The sequence below is a fragment of the Rhinopithecus bieti genome, unplaced genomic scaffold (assembly GCF_001698545.2).
Source record: "Rhinopithecus bieti isolate Rb0 unplaced genomic scaffold, ASM169854v2 scaffold_56975, whole genome shotgun sequence".
NCBI lineage: Eukaryota > Metazoa > Chordata > Mammalia > Primates > Cercopithecidae > Rhinopithecus > Rhinopithecus bieti.
This window is the reverse complement of record NW_016823127.1, coordinates 476889-500881: the sequence shown is the minus strand read 5'-3', so window position 1 is coordinate 500881 and position 23993 is coordinate 476889. Positions and strand designations below refer to the sequence as shown.

The 23993-nt window shown below is 46.9% G+C and overlaps 1 protein-coding gene across 4 annotated transcripts in view; it reads right to left on the bottom strand.

Moving 5' to 3' along the window:
- The window catches only part of FAM227A (family with sequence similarity 227 member A), an 80432-nt gene that overhangs the window by 22556 nt on the left and 33883 nt on the right, over positions 1-23993 (bottom strand). For all 4 annotated transcript variants that reach the window (XR_001883198.1, XM_017861309.1, XM_017861311.1 and 1 more), the window contains exons 11-13: positions 22810-22889; positions 8738-8825; positions 6566-6660 (exon numbers count right to left, since the gene is read on the bottom strand). Coding sequence is in view for 3 of the 4 variants with exons in the window: in XM_017861309.1 (XP_017716798.1) it covers positions 6566-6660; positions 8738-8825; positions 22810-22889 (263 nt within the window). In the remaining variant the exon portion in view is untranslated. The remainder of the gene's footprint in view (positions 1-6565; positions 6661-8737; positions 8826-22809; positions 22890-23993) is intronic.

Here is a 23993-nt window from a genome sequence, read left to right as displayed (position 1 = left end):
ATAGGCCCCGGTGTGTGATGTTCCCCTTCCCAAGTCCAAGTGATCTCATTGTTCAGTTCCCACCTATGAGTGGGAACATGCGGTGTTTGGTTTTCTGTCCTTGCTATAGTTTGCTGAGAATGATGGTTTCCAGCTGCATCCATGTCCCTACAAAGGACACGAACTCATCCTTTTTTATGGCTGCATAGTATTCCATGGTGTATATGTGCCACATTTTCTTAATCCAGTCTGTCACTGATGGACATTTGGGTTGTACTTTTGTGTTTACAAAAATAATACATTTTATTTTGAAGAAGCAGTTATACCTTAATGGAACAAAAATTCCGCCTCATGAATAAAGGCTGCAGCAGTACCCAATCACACTATTTTCTAATCCTGTCCTAATGGGATAGGGTTGCATTTAATTAATCATCTAATGGGATTTCTTCTGTCTCCAGCAAAGTTTCTCAACCTCAGCACTATTGACATTTGGGGCTGGATATTTCTTTGCTGTGGGAGGCTGTCCTATGCACTGTAGGATGCTGAGGAGCATCCCTGGCCTCCCCCGATGTCCCCCTGCCCCCAGTTGTGACAACTAGAAATGTCTCTAGAGCTGGCCAAATGTCTCCCAGGGGACAAAATTGCCCCATTTGAGAACCACTATTCTAATAGCAAGATACCACTGGAATCACAGAAACCTGGAGTTAGTAGGGAATTTATAGATCATTTGGTCCAGTGACTCTGACACCCTGTCTCCTCATGGGGGCCATGCTGTGTCTGGTGGTCACCAGGGAAATGAGGGAAACAAGGAAAAATCAATATGAGTCTAACAAGAAGTAAACTGATTCACTTTAACGACTTTTTACATTTTTTGCTTTGTGGTATTAATGACTTGCTTTATAAAATGCTACTGATGACAGACAGCATTCTGTTTTAATGAATTTACTTAGTGAAAACCTTTTTTTTTTTCAAAGTCTACGAAAGTCCAGCATCTAGGATCCACTAAAGCAGTGCAACGTTTCTCTGAGGGTCATTCCTTTGGCAACCCAGTGTCCTTCCCCTTTCCTAACAGCCCCTGACTCTGTGTGTGTTTTAGGGGGTGATCTGCCCTCTACTGCATTTGGGCTTGAAGTCTTTTTGTTTGTTTGTTTTTGTTTTTTATTTTGGAAACGGAGTCTCACTCTGTAGCCAGGCTGGAGTACAGTGGCATGATCTCGGCTCACTGCAACCTCCGACTCCTGGGTTCAAGCGATTCTCCTGCCTCAGCCTCCTGAGTAGCTGGGACTACAGGCAAGTGCCACCATGCCCAGCTAATTTTTGTAATTTTAGTAGAGACGGGGTTTCACCATTTTGGCCAGGATGGTTTCGATCTCCTGACCTCATGATCCACCCGCCTTGGCCTCCCAAAGTGCTGGTATTACAGGCGTGAGCCACCGCGGCCAGCTGAGGGGGTTTTAAATCAGGTGTCTTGCTCCCCTGACGAGAGCCACAGGAGGGGTCTTCAGAGGCCTTCACAGGCTCTGGAGTCAGAATCTTCCTTTCACTTCCCCCACCCCGACCCCTGCCACTCAGTTACAGCTCCTGGAATAGCCTGGCCATTCAAAACTTCTGCTCCTTGGATTCTGAGTTCTGAGTAGAGTGAAATATGGACTGAAAACATATGGAGGTTCACCCATTCCAGAGATGTCACCTTGACAAGATGGTTCGAGGGTTGCAACTACCTTGATGTTTCTGCTTCCTGGACTGATTCTCCAGACTCTTCAGTTACTCAATGTTCTTTCAGTTTTGGCTTAAGTTGACCAGAGACAGCTTTGTTACTTATAAGCAAAGAAATGCAACTGATACACATCCTTTCAGTAATATTCTCAACAGGTAAGTGTACATTTTTCCTTCCCCAACTTTGGAGACACGGAACATGCTACCTTCTCAAACATCCAGTACTACTGTTCGTAAGTATCCGATTCCTCCCAGGCAGAAGGCAGGGTAGGGCGTTTGGGTATAGGGACCTGGGCATAGAAATGGGAAGGGCTGGCTCATACCCACATCACTAGGTAAAGAAGGAGCAATGGGCAAGGGAAGAGACAATCTGGAACATCCGATCTAAGGAGCAGATAGAAAGCAAAGCAGGAGGCTGGGCACTGTGGCTCACGCCTGTAATCACAGCACTTTGGGAAGCTGAGGTGGGTGGATCACTTGAGGTCGGGATTTCAAGACCAGCCTGGCCAACATGGCAAAACCCAGTCTCTACTAAAAATACAAAAATTATCTGGGCGTGGTGGCGCACACCTGTAATCCCAGCTACTTGGGAGGCTGAGGTGGGAGAATTGCTTGAACCCAGGAGATGGAGGTTGCAGTGAGCTGAGATCGTGCCACTGCACTCCAGCCTGAGCGACAGAGCAAGACGCTGTCTTAAATAAATAAATAAATAAATAGCAAAGCAGGAGCTAGCATTAAGGGGTTAGCATCAGAGATCTAGGATGAGGAATGGCTTGGTTTGAGAGCTAGAGCTGGAACAAAACCTAGCAGCCTGCAGCACAGCCAGATGCAAAGTGGGTTTGAAATAACAACTTGGACTCTTAGGAAGTTCTTTCTTACCTTAGATAAAAATCACACTGTCTGTAATTCCAACCCATCTTTCTCCAGGGTCACAGGTTACATGACAGTCCTTAAAATATCTGAGGAGAGCCCTCAGGTCTTCTCCAAGTCTTGCTTTCTCCAACCTAAACATCTCCAGTGCCTCAAGGGCTCCTGAACATGATTTGAGTCTGACTGTGCTCTCTGGACACATGTCAGATGGGGCCATAAAAAGGAGGACCATCTTCTCTCTTGCTCCAGGCTTTCATTTTGACATTTAGATAGTATTTTTCTGCCACAAAATATTTATTTTTTTTACAAAATAAATTAATGCTCATTGTGAAAATTCACATAATCTAGAGATGTAAAAGAAAAGCTTTCCTCATCTCCACTCATATTTCTTAGCAATAAACATTGTTAATATTTTCTGTGTATCTTTCCAAACCTTCTCACAGGCACATACTGACTTTATACCAAAACATACTTCAAAATAAAGATGGAATCATCCTATACACAATGTTTTACAACTTTAATTTTCACCCACTAACTACATTGCCTGTAATATTTTCTTGATTAATTTTATTGTATTATTATTATTATTTGAGACTGAGTCTCACTCTATCCCCCAGGCTGGAGTGAAGTGGCACAATCTCAGCTCACTACAACCTTCGCCTCCTGGGTTCAAGTGATTCTCGTGCCTCAGCCTCCCAAGTAGCTGGGATTACTGATGCCTGCCACCATGGCCACCTAATTTTTGTATTTTTTTAGTAGAGACCGGGTTTCACCATGTTGGCCAGGCTGGTCTCAAACTCCTGACCTCAAATGATCTGCCCTCCGAGGCCTCCCAAAGTGCTGGGATTACAGGAGTGAGCCACTGTGCCTGGCCATTTTCTTGATTAACTTTAGATGTCATTGGCTGACAGTCTTTCATATCAGTGTAAATCTTCCTCACCATTTTTCATAGCAGCAGAATATCCTTATTATGGACACTTCACAATTTACCTATTTCTCTATTGAAATTGAAGTTTTCTACGATGTCTGCTGGTACAGATTAATGCTGTAAGGGATAGCCTTGTAATGAACATTTCTACATGACAGATTATTAGAAGAATTACCAGGTCATAGGTGTATTTAAAAATTTTAAAGGGTACCCTAAACTCATGACAAAACATCTAAAAATGCAATATACATATTTTTAAAAACCCTTGGCCAGGCATGACGACTCACACCTGTAATTCCAGCACTTTGGGAGGCTGAGGTGGGCAGATCACGAGGTCAGGAGTTCCAGACCAGCCTGACCAACATGGTGAAAACCCCATCTCTACCAAAAATACAAAAATTAGCCGGGCATGGTGGTGCGAGCCTAATCCCAGCTACTCAGGAGGTTGAGGTAGGAGAATCGCTTGAACCTGGGAGGTGGAGGTTGCAGTGAACTGAGATCACACCAGTGCACTCCAGCCTACACAACAGAGCGAGATTCTGTCTAAAAAAAAAACAGGCCGGTCGCAGTGGCTCAAGCCTGTAATCCCAGCACTTTGGGAGGCCGAGACGGGCGGATCACGAGCTCAGGAGATCGAGACCATCCTGGCTAACACGGTGAAACCGTGTCTCTACTAAAAAATACAAAAAATTAGCCGGGCGTGGTGGCGGGCGCCTGTAGTCCCAGCTACTCGGGAGGCTGAGGCAGGAGAATGGCGTAAACCCGGGAGGCGGAGCTTGCAGTGAGCTGAGATCCGACCACTGCACTCCAGCAGTTCAAGTGATTCTCCTGGCTTAGCCTCTCAAGTAGCTGGGATTACAGGCACCTGCCACCATGCCTGGCTAATTTTTGTATTTTTAGTATAGGTGGGGTTTCGCCATGTTGGCAAGGCTGGTCTCGAACTCCTGACCTCAGGTGATCTGCCCACCTCGACCTCCCAGAGTGTTTGGATTACAGGTGTGAGCCACCACACCCAGCCAACTAATATTAATTTTAAAATTATTTGCATTACTGTGGGCTGGGAGTGGTGGCTCATGCCTGTAATCCCTTTGGGAGGCCAAGGTGGGCTAATCATTTGAGGTTAGGAGTTCGAGACCAGCCTGACCAACATGGCTAAACCCCATCTCTACTAAAAATACAAAAATTAGCTGGGCATGGTGGCACACGCCTGTAATCCCAACTACTTGGGAGACTGAGGCAGCAGAATAGCTTGAACCCAGGAGGTGGAAGTTGCAGTGAGCCAAGATTGCACCACTGCACTCCAGCATGGGCAACGCAACAAGACTGTCTCAAAAAAAAGAAAAAAAAAAAAATTATTTGCATTCCTGTGATATGGGCACCCCTCTCCTCATCTCTTTAAACTTCAGTAAAGTCTTCCATTCTTCCATATACACAAATATATGCACACAGAGGCCTTGTGTGAGTGGTTTTTGTAAAAATCAGAAGAGGTGAGTTCCACATTAGGGCTGATGCAGTTAGTATGTGCATAGCGTATGCAGGACAGATAAGGAGCTTAGTGCCAGAAAACATCAGGCCCCCAGAGTTCACAAACATATTTGAGAGGGTAATAGACTTCAAACAAATTAGATAACAAATGCTTAAGCCAATCTTTAGCTAAATTCCAAGGAATAGAGTGACCCCTGGTGATACTGGGGGGTTACGTGAGTAAATATTTTATTGAGAATAGGTGATAATATACTGGGAAAAAATTGGGGAAGATGTTTTATATAATCTTAGAATGGTAAAATGCTTAGCAGGAAATCTAGAAGCCATAAGAGACTACTAAATATGACTATAATAATTAAAAACTTCTAACATAAAACACCGCAATTAAAGTCAAAAGATTAGCCTGGGGGTGGTGGCTCATGCCTGTAATCCCAGCACTTTGGGAGGCCGAAAGGGGCGGATCACCTGAGGTCACGAGTTCGAGACCAGCCTGACCAACATGGTGAAACCCTGTCTCTATCAAAAATACAAAAATTAGCCAGGTGTGGTGGTGCACGCCTGCAGTCCCAGCTACTAGGGAGGCTGAGACACGAGAATCACTTGAACCCAGGAGGCGGAGGTTGCAGTGAGCTGAGATGGCACCACTGCACTCCAGCCTGGGTGACAGACTGAGTCTGTCTCAAAAAAAAAAAAACAAAAAACAAGAAATCTACACTGCTTGTGGTACTTGGCCCAAATTCTATGGCTGACTCCCTTGCTAGCTGGTGCCTGGGGAAGCTCCCAAACCTCTTACCCTGTTCTGGTCCCACTACATAAGACTGAAGTTCCATTGACATACACTACCATCCACTGAGGTTTGTGGGGAAGGGGAAGAGGAGAGAATGACGCTAGTGACTTTCCTGCACTAGGCACTGCGCTGCAGGGAAGGCTCAGTGGTTGAGAGCTCAGGCTCAGAGACAGGCAGATCTGCATGCAAATCTTGATTTTATCACTTATTTGCTTTTTATTTATTTATTTATTTTGAGACACAGTCTCACTCTGTTGCCCAGGCTGGAATGTAGTGGCACGATCTTGGCTCACTGCAACGTCCGCCTCCCAGGTTCAAGCGATTCTCCTGCCTCAGGCTCCCGATTAGCTGGGATTATAGGCATGCCACCATGCCCAGCTAATTTTTGTATTTTTTAGTAGAGACAGCGTTTCACCATGTTGGCCAGGCTGGTCTCAAACTCCTGACCTCAAGTGATCCACCTGTGTTGGCCTCCCAAAGTGCTGGGATGACAGGCGTGAACCACTGCGTCTGGCCTTGTTTTATTATTTTTTTTTACTTTTAATATCACTTATTTTCTTTGTGATATGTGACAAATTGGGTACCTGCTCCCAGCATCACTTTGCTCATTAATAAACTGAGAATAACAATAGTAACTATCTCAGAGGCTGTGACAGTAAAAGAAAACGCACTGTTTGCATAAGGTTCGGCATAGTACCTGGCATTTAGTAAATATTCATTAAATGTTATTTCTCATTTTCTTCCATCTCTCACCCCCTTTGGAATCACCTTTACTATTAAATTTCCAATCATGTGCTCACCTTTTTAGGAAACCTATTCTCACATTCTCTTCCTTCTGATATCCTCTTGACTTCTTGTGTAGGTTTCTTCAAGACCAGGGCCTGAGAATGATGCTCTGTCAATGTGACATTAGCAAGAAATGACCATTAGGTTCAAGCGATTCTCATGCCTCAGCCTCCTGAGTAGCTGGAATTACAGGTGTGTGCCACCACACCCAGTTAAATTTTGTAGTTTTAGTAGAAACGGGATTTCGCCATGTTGACCAAGCTGGTCTCAAACCCCTGGACTCAAGTGATCTGCCCACCTCGGCCTCCCACAATGCTGAGACTACAGGCGTGAGCCACTGTGCCCGGCCAAAGCAGCGTTTAGAGGGAAGCCTGTAGCCTTAAATAAATGTTCTTATTAGAAAAGAAGGTCTCATTTCGTTCAGTTCAAATATTTTCTAATTTTCCTTGGCAACTCCTCTTTGACACATGGATCTTTGTGAATTGAATATATATGTAAGCTCTGGGGGACTTGCAAAGCTTCCTACAAATATTTACCTCTATTTAGAGCCCTGGCCAAACCTGTTGATCAGTGGTCCCCACGCTTTTTCTTTAACAGTTTTATTGGGACATAATTCACATACTAACTTCTCTGAGCATCCATTTCTCCCTCAAGAAAAAGAATAAAGTTTAAATAACAATAATGATGTGAAATAACCTAGGATGATACTTCAGAGCTCCTGTTCTGTGTTGTTTTCTTATATTCTGTATTTGTCTATTTGCCATCCATTAATTACAGGGCTAGACTAACAGATACAGTTGCTAATACACCTCTCCTACAATCCAGAGGCCACACTTTGAACCAACTCTTTTATCTAACTCACACACCAAGCCAACTAGGGAGAGCCCCTCTGCCCCAGAGCCCGCCGGAATTATTCAACCCAGCCAAGTCTAAACTTTTTTTTTTTTTTTTTTTTTTGAGACAGGGTCTCACTGTCACCCAGGCTAGAGTGCAGTGGCTCAATCGTGACTCACTGTAGCCTCAATCTCCCGGACTCAAGTGATCCTCTCACCTCAGCCTCCTGAGTAGCTCGGACTACAGGTGTGCACCCCCGTGTCCAGCTAATTTAAAAATTTTTTTGTAAGGACAGGGTCTCGCTATGTTACTCAGGCTGGTCTGGAACTTCTGGGCTCAAGCAATCCTCCTGCCTCAACCTCCCAAAGTGTTGGGATTACAGGTGTAAACCGCTGCACCCAGCTAATCCTAAACTGGTTACCATACCTTGCTTTGTCTTTCCTGCTGAAACTTCAAAAAAGAGTGTGGCCTGTCCCTTCCCCACGCTCCTTTCTGCCTCCTGGTCAGCACTGGTGCTTCCCGCTGTGTCCCTGCACAGTGTGCTGAGTTTAATGTTACTCGCAATTTCCAGGGGGAATTTCCAGGGGAATTGCGAGTAACATGAAACTTTTCTTTCAATGGCACTGACCTCTCTGTACTATCACTCAGTCACCAATATAAATTAAGACCTGGGTGCAAATTAGTTCTAACCTTAGTAATTACTGGTTTCTGATGGGGGAAGAGGAGCAGTCATCACGTCTTAAATTTATTTTCTTCCAGTGTCAACAACCTCTCTTCCCCATAGATATTAGCATTGTGCTGACCTCATCACCACAAAAGTGGAACTTAATCAGTGCTTAGGCTGGGTGAGGTGGCTCACGCCTGTCATCTCAGCTCTTTGAGAGGCCGAGGCGGGAGGATCACAAGGTCAGGAGTTCGAGACCAGCCTGGCCAACATGATGAAACACCCGTCTCTACTAGAAATACAATAATTAGCCAGGCGTGGTGGCACATGCCTGTAGTCCCAGCTACTTGGGAGGCTGAGGCAGGAGAATCACTTGAACCTGGGAGGCAGAGGCTGCAGTGAGCTGAGATCGTGCCACTGCACTCCAGCCTGGGTGACAGAGTGAGACTTTGTCTCAAAAATAAATAAATAAATAAATAAATAAATAAATAAATACATAATCAGTGCTTACTGAACTGAAAGACAATTACATCCTTTCATAAAATATTACTTGGTGCCAAGCCCTAGGCTGGGACCCCAAGTATAAAGTAGGGTAGCAAATTCTGTTCAAATGAACCCAAGAAACCAGCGTTTTGGAGATAATAACTAAGCCAAAAGCCTACATTTCCCTTTTTGGTAGTCAATATACCTTTTGCAGTATTCTGTATTCGTAAGCTTTTTTCTGAGTTCTGCTTGGCCAAAGAGGCTTTTTCATTGGGTGAATTTGCACTAAAAAACTTCAGGAGACAAAAGAGAAAGAGAGGGAGAAAGAGAGAAACAGAGAGAGAGAGAACAAAATAAAATTGGTAGTGAGAGAAATACAAAAAAGTAATACATGCAATTTCTTTGCTATTTCTTATTGTTCTCAGCAAAGGAACATGCAGAACCAGACCTTTCCGGTCCTCCCAGGAGCATGGCAGACAGCAGTGGCTGATGTGGAGAACACATAGGCTGGGGACCCAGGCCAACCAGGGCTCCAGTCCCAATTCTCTCACTCAACAGCCAGTGATCTGGGGCAAGTCATCAAACCTCTTTACCGCCTTGGTTTCCTTGTAGGATTAAGTCAGCGAATGCATGCAAATTACAGGAGTGCTCACGGTGAGTGCTCCAAAAACACTGCCATCACCTTTGATGCAATCACCTTTTCCAGCAAATGTTTCACTGGGCAAATACTAATGTGTCTGTACTGGGCAAACACTGAAACCTAGCCCCTGGCTTGAGGAGTTTCCAGGGGAAATAACAGGAAATGGACAGTTACACTGAAGTGTGGAAAGCATCCCATATTTGTTACAGAGAGGCAATAGAAGTTAGGATTCTGTTTAAATGTGACAGAGACTCAAAATAACAGTGGCTCAAAATAGGTAGAAATTTCTCTTCCACCAGCCTGGGCAACATAGTGAGACCTTGTCTCTACAAAAAAAAAAAAAAAAAAAAAAATAGCCAAGCACGCTGGTGTGTACCTGTAGTCCCAGCTACTTGGGAGGCTGAGGTGGGAGGATTGCTTGAGCCTGGAAGGTTGAGGCTGCAGTGAGCCATGACTGTGCCACTGTACTCTAGCCTGGGTGACAGAGCAAAACTCTGTCTTTAAATAAGTCAATATAAATACATTTCTCTCCCACATAAAAGTCTGAAGGTGGGCAAGCCTGGGCTTATATGGTGTTTCTAAGCACTGGTGGTGCTAAGTCCTCAGGGATTCTGACTTCTTTTTTTTTTTTTTTTTTTTTTTTTAGGAAATTTGGGGTTTCCCCAGGTTGGGCGGGATGGACTCGATCTCCTGCCCTTCAACTTTTGCCTCCCGGGTTCAAGGAATTCTCTTACCTCAGCCTCCCAAGTAGCTGGGATTACAGGTGTCTGCCACCACGCTCAGCTAATTTTTGTTCTTTTATTGGAGATGGGGTTTCACCATGTTGGCCAGGTTGGTCTCGAGCTCCTGACCTTAAGTGATCTGCCCGCCTTGGACTCCCAAAGTGCTGGGATTATAGGCATGAGCCACTGCGCCAGGACTGATTCTGACTTCTTCCAGTGCACAGTTCCAGCTTTCATAAGATAAAATAAGACCCTTGCTGTTGCCTAGGCTGGAGTGCAATGGCACGATCTCAGCTCACTGCAACTTTTGCCTCCCGGGTTCAAGGAATTCTCTTACCTCAGCCTCCCAAGTAGCTGGGATTACAGGTGTCTGCCACCACGCTCAGCTAATTTTGTTCTTTTATTGGAGATGGGGTTTCACCATGTTGGCCAGGTTGGTCTCGAGCTCCTGACCTTAAGTGATCTGCCCGCCTTGGACTCCCAAAGTGCTGGGATTATAGGCATGAGCCACTGCGCCAGGACTGATTCTGACTTCTTCCAGTGCACAGTTCCAGCTTTCATAAGATAAAATAAGACCCTTGTTCCTTTTTTTTTTTTTTTTTTTGAGATGGCATTTTGCTCTTGCTGCCCAGGGTGGAGTACAATGGCACGATCTTGGCTCACTGCAACCTCCGCCTCCCGGGTTCAAGTGATACTCCTGCCTCAGCCTCCCGAGTAGCTAGGATTACAGGTGTGTGCCACCACACCTGGTTAATTTTGTATTTTTAGGAGAGAACACGTTCACCATGTTGGCCAGGCTGGTCTCAAACTCCTGACCTCAGGTGATCTGCCCTACTTGGCCTCTCAAAGTGCTGGGATTACAGGTGTGAGCCACCGCTCCCAGCCAAGATCCTTGTTCTTAGGGTCCAAGGAGGCATCTGGAGCTCCTGCCATCACATTCACATTACAGGCAGCAGGAGGGAGGAAAGGACAAAGAGATAAAGCTGTTTTTTTTTGAGACGGAGTCTCACTCTGTCGCCCAGGCTGGAGTGCAGTGGCCGGATCTCAGCTCACTGCAAGCTCCGCCTCCCGGGTTCCCGCCATTCTCCTGCCTCAGCCTCCCGAGTAGCTGGGACTACAGGCGCCCGCCACCTCGCCCGGCTAGTTTTTTTTTTGTATTTTTTAGTAGAGACGGGGTTTCACCGGGTTAGCCAGGATAGTCTCGATCTCCTGACCTCGTGATCCGCCCGTCTCGGCCTCCCAAAGTGCTGGGATTACAGGCTTGAGCCACCGCGCCCGGCGATAAAGCTGTTTTTTAAGGAAGGTTTCCAGAAACTGCCACACGACACATCCACTTACATCTCATTAACTGGATCTTAGTCACGTGGCCACACATAGCGGTAGGGGAGGCTAGGAAATACAATCTTTATTTTGGCCAGGTACACTCCCAGCAAAAAATCAGAGGTTTTCTTTTCACAGGTGAAGGGGACAACAGATATTGGGAAACAACTCATAGTTGGCCACAAGCAGTATGAGGAGAATATCACGGGAAGCTAGAGTGCAGAACGCTGGATTCTGTCTGGGCGAGAGCTGGAGGGATTCCAAGGAGAGAAGACACTCGCATTCTGTCTTTCAGGATGAGTAGGAGGTTGGCAATGTTAAACAGATGGCCCACCAAGTGGCAGACAAGCAGTCCACCAGCCTCAACAACAACCGTTTGCTTTTATAGAAATGTGATATTTGAATGGGCAGGATAAAGCCGAAAGGACTTCCCAGACATCATGCAGCTGGCTGTCCAAAAGCTACTGAGTTTTATAGTGTTGAGGTGGTTGCAGGGAAAACGCTCCCAGGGCTCAATGAAGCATCAGTGCTCATTCTTTTTCTTTTCTTTTCTTTTTTTTTTTTTTTTCTTGAGGTGGAGTTTCACTCTTGTGGCCCAGGCTGGAGTGCAATGGCACGATCTCGGCTCACTGCAAACTCCACTTCCTGGGTTCAAGTGATTATCCTGTCTCAGCCTCTCGAGTAGCTGGGACTACAGGCGCCCGCCACCACGTCTGGCTAGTTTTTTGTATTTTAGTAGAGAGGGGGTTTCGCCATATTGGCGAGGCTGGTGTCGAACTCCTGACCTCAGGTGCTCTGCCCGCCTTGGCCTCCCAAAGTGCTAGGATTACAGGCATGAACCACAGTGCCTGGCCATCTTTTTTTTTTTTAAAGAGACAGTGTCTTACTCTGTCACCCAGGCTGTAGTGCAGTGTTACAATCACAGCTCACTGCAGCCTCAAACTCCTGGGCTCAAGTGAATCTTCTGCCTCAGCCTCCTGAGGAGCTGGGTCCACAAGCATGTACCATCACACCTGGCTAATTAAAAATATATATATTTTTGGTAGAGACAGGGGATCTCACTATGTTGCCCAGGCTGGTCTCAAACTCCTGGACTCAAGCCATCCTCCCACCTTAGTCCCCCAAAATGTTAGGATTACAGGCCTGAGCCACCACTCCTGGCAAGGCTCATTCTTTCTTTTTTTTTGAGATGGAGTCTCGCTGTGTTGCCCAGGCTGGAGTGCAGTGGCGGGATCTCAGCTCACTGCAAGCTCATCAAGGCTCATTCTTAACAGGCCTCAGAGAGGTCTGCAGTGGAGCAGAGAACAGTGCGGGGGATTTGCCTGGGTTTCAGTGACTAGACCCTCCTACTTGCTGGAGAGGCAGCTTGCTGATGCAGAAAGAGCTCAGACTGACAGTGTCCTGACATCAGCTGAGGTCAGCTGTGTGGCCTGGGGCAAGCCATTCATCCCCTCAGTCTATTACTTCCTTTGTCAAATAAAGATAAGAATAATGACCCACCTTGCAAGGCTGATGTTAGAGAAGATATATGCAAAGAAAACTTGAACATGGGAGGCCGAGGTTGCTGTGAGCTGAGATGGTGCTATTGCACTCTAGCCTGGGCAATAAGAGCAAAACTCCATCTCAAAAACAAAACAAAACAAAACACCCTGAACATGGTGGACTCCCCATAGAGACCATGCCCTTCCACTTAGAAAGTACTTTCCTGGGCCAGGCTCACGCCTGTAATCCCAGCACTTTGGGAGGCTGAGGAGGGCCGATCATGAGGTCAGGAGTTTGAGACCATCCTGACCAACATGGTGAAAACCCGTCTCTACTAAAAATACAAAAATTAGCTGGGGGTGGTGGCAGGCACCTGTAACCCCAGATACTCGGGAGGCTGAAGTAGGAGAATCACTAGAACCCAGGAGGCAGAGGTTGCAGTGAGCCGAGATCACGCTACTGCACTCCAGCCTGGGTGACACGGTGAGACTCCGTCTCAAAAAAAAAAAAAGTTCTTTCCTATCCATTCTCTCATGTTGTGACCAGCCACCACCCCATGGGTGTATGAGGCAAGGTGACTATCATAAGGGTTGGGGGTAAACCAAGACTGTTCTGAGACCCCCTGTCCCAACACAGCATAGAGGAGATGGAACTGATCTAGCCCACCTGGCCACCCAGCTGCTCAGATTCAGCACGCTGAGGGCTCAGTTGTTATTGTACAGTGTTGGACGGGAAGCCTATATTTGAGCTACTATGAGATACAATCTAGGGATGCCTAGAAATGTCTGGGTGGGGAGAGAGCTGCACAGACCTGGAATTAGCAGGTATGGACATGAGCTGGAGAAATCTGAGTCATTATTGTTAAGGACACTGACTATATCTATGCTGTAGAACTTGGGAAAATTCTGGTTAAATTAGTAGGTATTCTGACAAGACATAACTAAACGACAATCTCTGGGACCTCAGCTACCCCTAGATTGAATCTATAAGAATGAATACCAGTTGTGATGCCCATTTCGTGGATAAAAACATGGAGGCTTAGATTTGCCTCAAGGCATGTAACTGATAGGAGGCATCGCCTAGATGGAAATGTAGGTCTCCTGGCACCAAGTCCAGAGAAGGCGAGTACCATAGCCCAGTGCCTTTGCCTGTGGCTCAACAGTGGTCACGCACTCCTAGTTCCCATATTTTGGCTTGGGTAGAAATTGTTCTCTCTGTAAGCCAGGCCTCTCCTCCAAAGTCCAGTTTTGTATATCTACCTACTTGGCACCTATCTTCATTTGCACTTTTCATAGGCATCTTAAAGTTAACAAGTTCAAAGTTGAACTCTCAGGTCAGGAGATCGAGACTATCCTGGCTAACATGGTGAAACCCCGTCTCTATAAAAAATACAAAAAACTAGCCGGGTGAGGTGGCGGGCGCCTGTAGTCCCAGCTACTCGGGAGGCTGAGACAGGAGAATGGCATGAACCTGGGAGGCGGAGCTTGCAATGAGCTGAGATCCGGCCACTGCCCTCCAGCCCGGGGGACAGAGCAAGCCTCTGTCTCAAAAAAAAAAAAAAAAAAAAAACAAAAAAAACAAGAAAAACAAAAAAAAACAAAAAAATCAAAGTTGAACTCTTGATAGCTTTCTGCTAACTCAAACCCTACACTGTCCATCTCGGTAAATGGCACCATTTGGATGCTAAAGCTGCACACCAGGGAAGCAACCTTCAACTCCGTCCTTTCTTCTCCCACTTCTCCTCCCCACTCCCAAAGCCATCCCACTAGCAAGTGTTGAAAGATCCATCTCCCAATGCGTCAGGTCTGTCTGCTTCTTGCCACCTTCTATATTTGTCATTTAGACAAATACAGAAGCCTCCCAGCTGGTCTTCTGTGCCCCTCCAATACATCCTCCATATTCAAGAGACAGTGTGATCTTTAAAAAATATAAATCACATCATGTCATCCCTAATGTAATGAATTCTCATGGCACTTCAATTATATCCATATTCATATTGCTTTCTATGATGCTTATAACTCTGCAGCATCCAGCCCTGTCTACATCCCAGCCTTGGCTTGTGCCTCTCTTCTCCTCACTCTCTGGGGTACAGTATTGGCCGGCCTTCTCTGTTTCTTGAACACTCGAGCTCTTTTTTTTTTCTGCCTCGGGGCCTTTGCACATGCTGTCCCTTCTTCCTGGAAGGTTCTGCCATTTACTCTTCCAATGGCTGACTCCTCATCTCTTGGTTCTCAGCTCAAATGGCATCTTCTGGGGTCATTACTTGTTACATGTGTGATTTTTTTTCTTCACATATGTGAGACCCATCCCCAAGGTAAAAGACTTACGTTGCAGCTGGGGTGCAGGCATTTCACCTAGGCTCTACCTGCAGATACACCACCCCTGCCTGAGACTTCAAGATGGAAATGAGCAACGGGGAGGAAATGGGAAGCATGTGGACTCCAGTTTTTAGAGACTGTTGACAGGAGCAACTGGTTTTTCAAGGAGCAGAGTAGAACTTTTAACATCCAGTCCTCAGTCACACTGGCACACAGTAGCACACCTTGGCAGAGGCACTATGGTTTGGGCATCATTCTTGGTAGCATGGCCTCTGAAGCTAACACAGAGGCTCTTTCCAGGGGAGCTGTGCGCCTTTAATGCATTTCTTTCTACTTTAAGTAGCTGGAGTGGATTCTATGGTTTGCAACTGAGAACTTTGATGATGATTCCTCCTTACAGAAGCCTTCCTCACTGTCTTTTTTTTTTTTTTGGCTCTACAAAACTCTACCAAAATATATATATATATATTTTGCCTCAGCCTCCTGAGGAGCTGGGTCCACAGGGATGTACCACCACACCTGGCTAATTAAAATATATATATTTTGGTAGAGACAGGGGATCTCACTATGTTGCCCAGGTTGGTCTCAAACTCCTGGGCTCAAGCCATCCTCCTACCTTAGTCCCCCAAATGTTTGTTTGTTTTCCCCCCTGCAAGGACCTAGGTCCAAGGTCCCAGCCCAGGGATGTCCTTGGACCCTGACAATGCAGTTTCTAGCCATCTCATCTTCCCAGAGACAAAGCTCAGGATCCTAATACTACGTGTTTGCACCTGATATATATAATGGGGGAAGGTGTGTACAACTGGGTTTCACGGATGCTGGGAGTCCCTGAAATGTATGCCTTCCTGGCTCAAAGACATCATTTTTCCTAATCTCCAGCTGTGTTTCTCTAGGTACCACCCTTGTATAAGATGATAAGAGCTAATGTTTATTGAGCTCTTACTCTGTGCTATGCTGTTTGTTGAGTGCTTGTGTATAAGATCGCATTTAATGCCCACATTGTGACTGATTTCTCTGGTACCCATTTTACCGATAAGAAAACTGAGGTTCAGGGAGATGAAATGACTCATCTAAGAGCTAGAATTCTTTTTTTTTTTTTTTGAGACAGGGTCTCGCTCTGCTGCCCAGGCTGGAGTGCAGTGGTGTGATCTCAGCTCACTGCAACCTCTGCCTCCTGGGTTCAAGCAATTCTCGTGCCTCAGTCCCCCAAGTAGCTGGGACCACAGGTGCATGGCACCACGCCCGTCTACTTTTTGTGTTTTTAGTAGAGACAGGGTTTTACCATGTTGGCCAGGTTAAGAGCTAGGATTCTAATCCATGCCTAACTTGATAGTGTGGTCTCTCAGCTATATACTACTTCTCCAGGTTTAGGACCTGGGGAGCTAGGAAAGGGGACACAGAGTTGAGCCACTGTACAAAGAGAGGCAGAGGAGAACATCCTGCCTGCTGCTCTTTTCATCTCTCTGGTGTTCTCTCCCCCTATCATTTTCTCCCTCAGATTCCATTTCCTAAAACTTTTCTATCTTTAAAAATATTTATTAAATGAACAATGACTCAGTCTCTAATAGGTAGGTGTCCTCATTTATAGCTGGGTCTCATAGCAGAAGTCAGCTCTGTGGTTAGATACTTTTTCATTTCCACTGTACAAATCCCTAACACTTAAACAAGCGAAGGGCAGACAGCAGGTAAGAGACGGAAAGTAACTGCAACTCATTCCCCTGAATTGTGGACTCTCAGACAGACTATTGCCATTGAAAAGCATATTTTGAACACAGCCAGCTCTTTCATTGAGCAGATGGGAAAATGTGTCTGCTCTTGACGAGAGAGGCTCTATCCCCACCACAAAACCCAATTACTCCCTCTATCCTGGTTTGCCCATTAAAACTTCAGCTGTGCTCAAGGTTCCAGAGTTTCTGATTATTTCTATTTTGGGGGAAGTAAATGGAATCTCTTAACCAGGTTCCTGAAATAACTGTCAGAGAGTTTATGTATTTCAGTACAAAGAACACACGCTTGTTTCAAGCCGCTGTGACAGGCGGTACCCAAACACTGAATAATATTTTGGTCTTGGTCTCTGAGTGCTGGCTGTGCCTCTGCAGTACTTGTGTCGTCTGCACTTTTTGGGAACTGATGTTTACAGAGTACCGTCACATGCTAAGCACAGGGCCAAACGTTTACATAGATGACCTCATTCACAAAGTCCAGAAATATTTGTTAAGTGTCTTCTTTGTGTTAGGTCTGTTCTAGGAGGTAAAAGAGAGAGAACAGCAATAACTGTTGCCCAGGCTGTGGGCAGTGTAGTGCCCAGTGAGTGCAGTGGCACGATCTCAGCTCACTGCAACCTCAGCTCACTGCAACCTCTGCCCCCTGGTTCAAGCAATTCTCCTGCCACAGCCTCCCCCGTAGCTGGGATTATAGGCACACGCCACCACGTCCAACTAATTTATGTATTTTTAGTAGAGATGGGGTTTCACCATGTTGGCCAGACTGGTCTCAAACTCCTGACCTCAAGTGATCTGCCTGCCTGGGCCTCCCAAAGTGCTGAGATTACAGGTGTGAGCCACCTCGCCCGGACAGAGTTTACCTCTAAGAGAGGGAGACAAACTCTAAACAACACATCAACCCAACAGGAAGATAAGTACTGTACAGAGAGTGGGACAGGTGATGGGAAGACAGTGGCTGGCCCTCAGGGACAGCTTCTCTAGGGCAATGACAGTGAACCTGGCATCTGAGGGACGAGGAGCCAGCTTTCTCCTCTGGATCCCTGAGGAAGGCAGATTCCAGGCAAAGAGGACAGCGAGTGCCAAGGCCCAACCAGGCATAGACCTGGCACATCCAAGGGGCAGAAGGAAGTCCAGTGCCTGGTGCTGCGGGAGGGAATGGGTGCCAGGCGCCTGGAGTCGGGGGTCCTGATTCTGTACTGCACTGCAAGTCAGGTGAACGAGACTGGATTTTATTCCAAATGCAATGAAGAAGTTATTGGAGGTTTTAAGCAGGGAATGACCCCATCGGATGTATCCCTGTAAAAGGTTACTCTGGTCACTGTGTGGAGGCTGGGTTGGAGCTACGAGTAAAAGAAAGGAGCCCAGGTGGCAGCTGCTGCAGTCAGCCCAGCAAGAGAGAACATCGGGGGCTAGGAGTCAGGTGCTTTCCTCACCTGGCTAAGTCTCAGATCCTCCTGGTGTGGCTGAGAGGGCTGGTGGACAGACCAGTGCAAGTTCCAGGAGAGGCCAGGACGAAGGTGGGTCACTGGCATGTGGGCGGTATTTGAAGCTACCAGACCAGATGAGGTCACCCAAGGAGAATATGTAGATATAGTAAGGAAGGGGGCTTGGGAAAGAGTAGACTGACAGGACAAGGAGCTGGCAGAGAAGATGGAGAGGGGTCAGCCAGTGAGGAAGGAAGACACTGTCAAAAGTCTAGCAACAAAGAAGCCAAGAGAACAAAGCGTCTCAAGAAGATGGGAGTGGCCAACCACACCAAACAGGTTAGAGGATTGACTCAGTCCAAGCCAGTGGGGTCCCCGCGCTGTTGCCAAGAGCAGCTGCAGTGGCTGCCGAGGGTAGGAACCTGACAGGAGTAGCCAGGCAGAGATGGGGTTACAGAGGCATCTTTCAAGAAGTTCTGGGCCGGGTGCGGTGGCTCACGCCTGTAATCCCAGCACTTTGGGAGGCCGAGGTGGGTGGATCGCCTGAGGTCAGGAGTTCGAGGCTAGCCTGGCCAACATGGTGAAACCCTGTCTCTACTAAAATACAAAAAAAATTAGCCGGGCACAGTGGCACAAGCCTGTAATCCCAGCTACTCAGGAAGCTGAGGCAGGAGAATCGCTTGAAACCAGAAGGCGGAGGTTGCAGTGAGCCAAGATTGCGCCACTGCACTCCAGCCTAGGCTATAAGAGTGAAACTCCGTCTCAAAAAAAAAGAAGTTCTNAGGAGTAGCCAGGCAGAGATGGGGTTACAGAGGCATCTTTCAAGAAGTTCTGGGCCGGGTGCGGTGGCTCACGCCTGTAATCCCAGCACTTTGGGAGGCCGAGGTGGGTGGATCGCCTGAGGTCAGGAGTTCGAGGCTAGCCTGGCCAACATGGTGAAACCCTGTCTCTACTAAAAATACAAAAAAAATTAGCCGGGCACAGTGGCACAAGCCTGTAATCCCAGCTACTCAGGAAGCTGAGGCAGGAGAATCGCTTGAAACCAGAAGGCGGAGGTTGCAGTGAGCCAAGATTGCGCCACTGCACTCCAGCCTAGGCTATAAGAGTGAAACTCCGTCTCAAAAAAAAAGAAGTTCTGGAGTGAAAGGGAGCAGAAGATGGGGATGTGGAGTCGAGATAAGAGATGCTGAAAGCACCGCTGTTCAGTGATGGGAATGACCCCACAGAACGGGAGGAAATGAGGATGCAGGAAAGAGGGGCGCTAAGGGCATCTCCTTGGGAAGCTGAGAGGGCCAAGGTACAGAACACAGGTTGGGGACTGATCTGGGAGGGGAGCAGGACCTCTCCATGGGCACAGAGATGGCAGATGGCGAGGGTGCAGAGGGGGGCAGGATGTCTTGGTGGTGGGAAGGCACGGGCCTTCCTGCTGACTGCTCTTGATTTCTCAGTGAAGACCTTCCCTGGGTGGTGCTGGGGTGGAGGGCAGGTGGGGAAGGATGCCCTGCAGGGGAAGTGTTTCGAAGGTGGGAGAACCTGGGCATGCTAGGGCAGTACAGTGGTGCGGCCAGGCAGCGCTGAGTGCCCTTCTGAGCTAGGGGTCGCACAGTCTTCAGAATGTCTGCAAGAAGGCACCATGGTTGTTGTACCTATTTTATACCTGTAGAAACAAAGTCTTAGGGAAGTCAAATAACTTGCCTGAGGCCACACAGCTAGAATCTGAACCTGTGAGAACACACTTTTGTTTTCTTTTTTTTTTTTTGAGACAGAGTCTTGCTCTGTCGCCCAGGCTGGAGTGCAGGGGCACGATCTCAGCTCACTGCAACCTCTGCCTCCTGGGTTAGAGCAATTCTCCTGCCTCAGCCTCCCCAGTAGCTAGGACTACAGGTGTGTGCCACCACACCCGGCTAATCTGTGTATTTTTAGTAGAGACGGGGTTTCACCGTGCTAGCCAAGATGGTCTCGATCTCCTGACCTTGTGATCCGCCTCCCTCGGACTTCCAAAGTGGTGGGATTACAGGCGTGAGCTTCCGCACCCAGCCAGAGGAGGCTGTCTTAATAAATGTAGTCTCTAATGCCATTTATTAAGGAAGTATGTATTAGAAATAGGGCATTCAGGTACTAGAAGTGGGAATGTTCTCCTAGGGTTTAAAGATTAGCGGGGAGGCTGGGCCTGGTGGCTCACACCTATAATTGAAGTGCTTCAGGAGGCTGAGGTGGGAAGACTGCTTGAGCTAGAAGTTCAAGACCACCCACCTCTACTAAAAATTCATGGTGACATGTTCCAGCTACTCAGGAGGTTAAGGCAGTAGGATCACTTGAATCCAGGAGGTTGAGGCTGCAGTGAGCTATGATCACACCACAGCACTCTGGCCTGGGCAACAGAGTGAGACCTTGTCTCTAAAAGAATAAACCAATTAAAAAAAAAGATTGAGGGGGAAACAGCCATGATCACAGTAATAACCAAATAATTACATGAGTGCTCTGAAGGAAAGGGACATTGGTCTGTATTACAAGGATCCTCATCCAGCCCAGAGGGGCAGAAAGCTGACCCTGAGGATGAGAGTGAAGGGGGTCAGAATCTGCCATCCCAAAATAGGCCACTTTGTATAAGAATTATTTTGAGCTGAAGGCAATTGAAAAACAGCAGATGCAGGAAATCTCTTTACAATTCCACTTTCCATCTAAAAGCAGAGCATACATTTTCCTTTGTGAAGGTGTCCCTGCTTCCCATCTCCAGTACCAGGAAGAAGAGACAACTTATCACTGGAGATAGCATCCTTGAATCTGCATATACAAATCTTATTGATATATATATAGAATCTTTATCTTCCATTAGTTTCTCCCATATATTTACCTTCCCACAATTTACCATCCTGAAAGCCCAAACCTCTTTTCCTTTGTCTTGTCACATCTCCACAATTAACTGCTCTTTGTTAGGCTGGTATGTGAACTATCAGACCTAGCCACTTCCTTGAGGTTTTCACTTTTTTCCAATGAAGTCCTGTGTCATGTGAAAATATTAACATCAAATAAAATTTGAATGCCTTTTTCCTGTTAAACTGTCTGTCTTTTGTCAGTTTAACTTGTAGGGATCCATACACTTTGCCTAAGAGGGTAGATAAAAGGTTTTTTTCCCTCCCTACAAGAATCTGAACTGAGATGGAAGGATGACTATATATCTCTTAGACCAGGGGTTGGCAAACTTTTCTGCAAAAGCCACATGACAAATATTCGGCTTTCTAGGTCATAAAGTCTTTATTGCAAGTATTCAACTCTGCTGTTTCTGTGCAAAGGTAGTTGTAGACAATAGTAATGAATGGCCATGGCTGTGCACCAATAAAGCTTTCTTTTCAAAAACAGGCAGTGAAAGGTCTGATTCATAGTTTCTAAACCCTGCCCTGGATTTTTTTTTTTCCCAGTTCTTCAGGAAAAAAAAAAAAAAAAAAAGCCTTTATTTGTGGCATTTGGTTAACTGCATGTTGTCAATGTCTCTGGACTTGGGAGTTGGGAGGAAATGCTGACAGTGACAATGGCAGTGGTGATGGGAGCTTACCTGGGACAAGAAGAACAGGAGGTACAGAGGCCACATACAGGAAGGGAGTGTGGTATACAAGGAACTGAAAGAAGCCCCCCATGGCAGGACCCCTAAGAGCCCAGGAGGGTGGAGAAGGGGTTGAGCTAGGCTGTGCAAGTCAGTCTACTCTAAAGGCCAGAGGAAGCATTCTGCGGTGTGGAGGGTGTAGTTTTATTGGCTAGAAGTAGGACTTTTTTTTTTTTTTTTTTTTTTTGAGACAGAGTCTTGCTCTTTCACCCAGGCTGGAGTGCAGTGGTGTGACCTCAGCTCTCTGCAACCTCTGCCTCCCGGGGTCAAGCAATTCTTGTGCCTCAGCCTCCTGAGTAGCTGGGACTACAGGTGTGTGCCACCAAGCCTGGCTAATTTTTGTATTCTTAGTAGAGACAGGGTTTCACCATGTGGACCAGGCTGGTCTTGGACTCCTGGCCTCAAGTGATCTGTCTGCCTCGGGCTCCCAAAGTATTGGGATTACAGGCGTGAGTCACTGCGCCTGGCCTGGAAGTAGGGTTTTTAGGGTCGGGGGATAGGATAGAGTCAGGTGGTGATGGGATGATGTACTTAGCTTTGCACTTTGAAAAGATGGCCCTAGAAGTATCTGAGAACCTGAGGGAGACCAGTTAGGTGCCTACTGCAGTAGTGATGGGAGCTCAAACTAGGTTGGTGGGAGTGGAAGAGTGAGAAACAGGTGGTTCTGGGAGGTATGTCAGAAGGAACATCAATAGGGCAGAGGAGAAAGTAGGTATCAGGGATGACTGCTAGGTTTCAGGTTTGCCATGAGGATTAGTGGAGAAAAAAATAAGTAAAAGCATCTTGCACTGAAGCCTACACTGAAAACATGGTTCCTTCCCTTTCGCTGCTCAATCGCTGCATTTCTGTGAATGCCCCTTAGTGCGCCACTTACCCACGGGAGACCTGGAGGCCTCCGGGGGCTCCTCACTTAGAAGATGGAGTAGACCTGGGCAAGGGGTACAGAGATGTGCAACTAACAGGAGGCCACTGATACTCCAGAAGAACCCAGGGTTTCTGAAGCTTATGGGGCCCCAAGGGGTACCGGTCTGTGCCTCCCCACTTACCTGAGGGTGGCAGAATTTCCTGCTCTGGGCTGGCTTCTGGGAGAAGGCTCTCGTACCAGCAAACAAAGAAAACTCTCTCCCTATAGAAGGGGAAAAGCTGTTATTAGTTCCTCTTATCATGGGGCAATGAAGCTTGCAGCCCAGGAGCTTGAGACAGCTTCCTTTCTGGAGAGACTGACACCCAACAGACCTAGAGTCTCTCTGTTGACTCCACCTGCTGGGCAAGTTACCCAACCCTGATCCTGTTAGACTATGAACAGTATCTCCCTCTAGGGCGAATGCACCAATTAAAGGAAATAATGTATGCACAGGACCGGGCGCGGTGGCTCACACCTGCAATCCCAGCACTTTGGGAGGCTGAGGTGGGCAGATCACGAAGTCAGGAGATCGAGAACATCCTGGCTAACACGGTGAAACCCCGTCTCTACTAAAAAAAAATACAAAAAATTAGCTGGGTGTGGTAGTGGGCTCCTGTAGTCCCAGCTACTCGGGAGGCTGAGGCAGGAGAATGGCGTGAACTCGGGAGGCAGAGCTTGCAGTGAGCCGAGATCGCGCCACTGCACTCCAGCCTGGGCGACAGAGCAAGACTCCGTCTCAAAAAAAAAAAAAATAATAATAATGTATGCACAGCCCTGTGCATAGGGTAGACACTCAACCCACAGGAAAAAAAGGACTGGCTTCAGAAGAAAAACTAATTCAGAGCTCTGCAAAATTAAAATGCTTAAGTGCTTAAGAAACAATCTATCAAATTCATAGCTGTTAAATTTAATATTCATTAAAATGTCATTAAACTCAGACAATTTATGGGTTAGGTTTTTCTTCACTTTGAAAAAACTCCCTGAGTCGGCCGGGCATGGTGGCTCACGCCTATAATCCCAGCACTTTGGGAGGCCAAGGTGGGCAGATCGCTTGAGCTCAGGAGTTTGAGACTAGCCTGGGCAACGTGGTGAAACCCTGTCTTACCCTGTATTTTGTACTAAAATACAAAAATTAGCTGGGTGTGGTGGCGCATGCCTGTAATCCCAGCTACTCAGGAGGCTGAGACTCCAGAATCGCTTGAACCAGAAGGCAGAGGTTGCAGTGAGCCGAGATCACGCCGCTGCACTCCAGCCTGGGTGACACAGAGAGACTCTGTCTAAAAAGGAAGGAAGGAAGGAAGGAAGGGAGGAAGGGAGGGAGGGAGG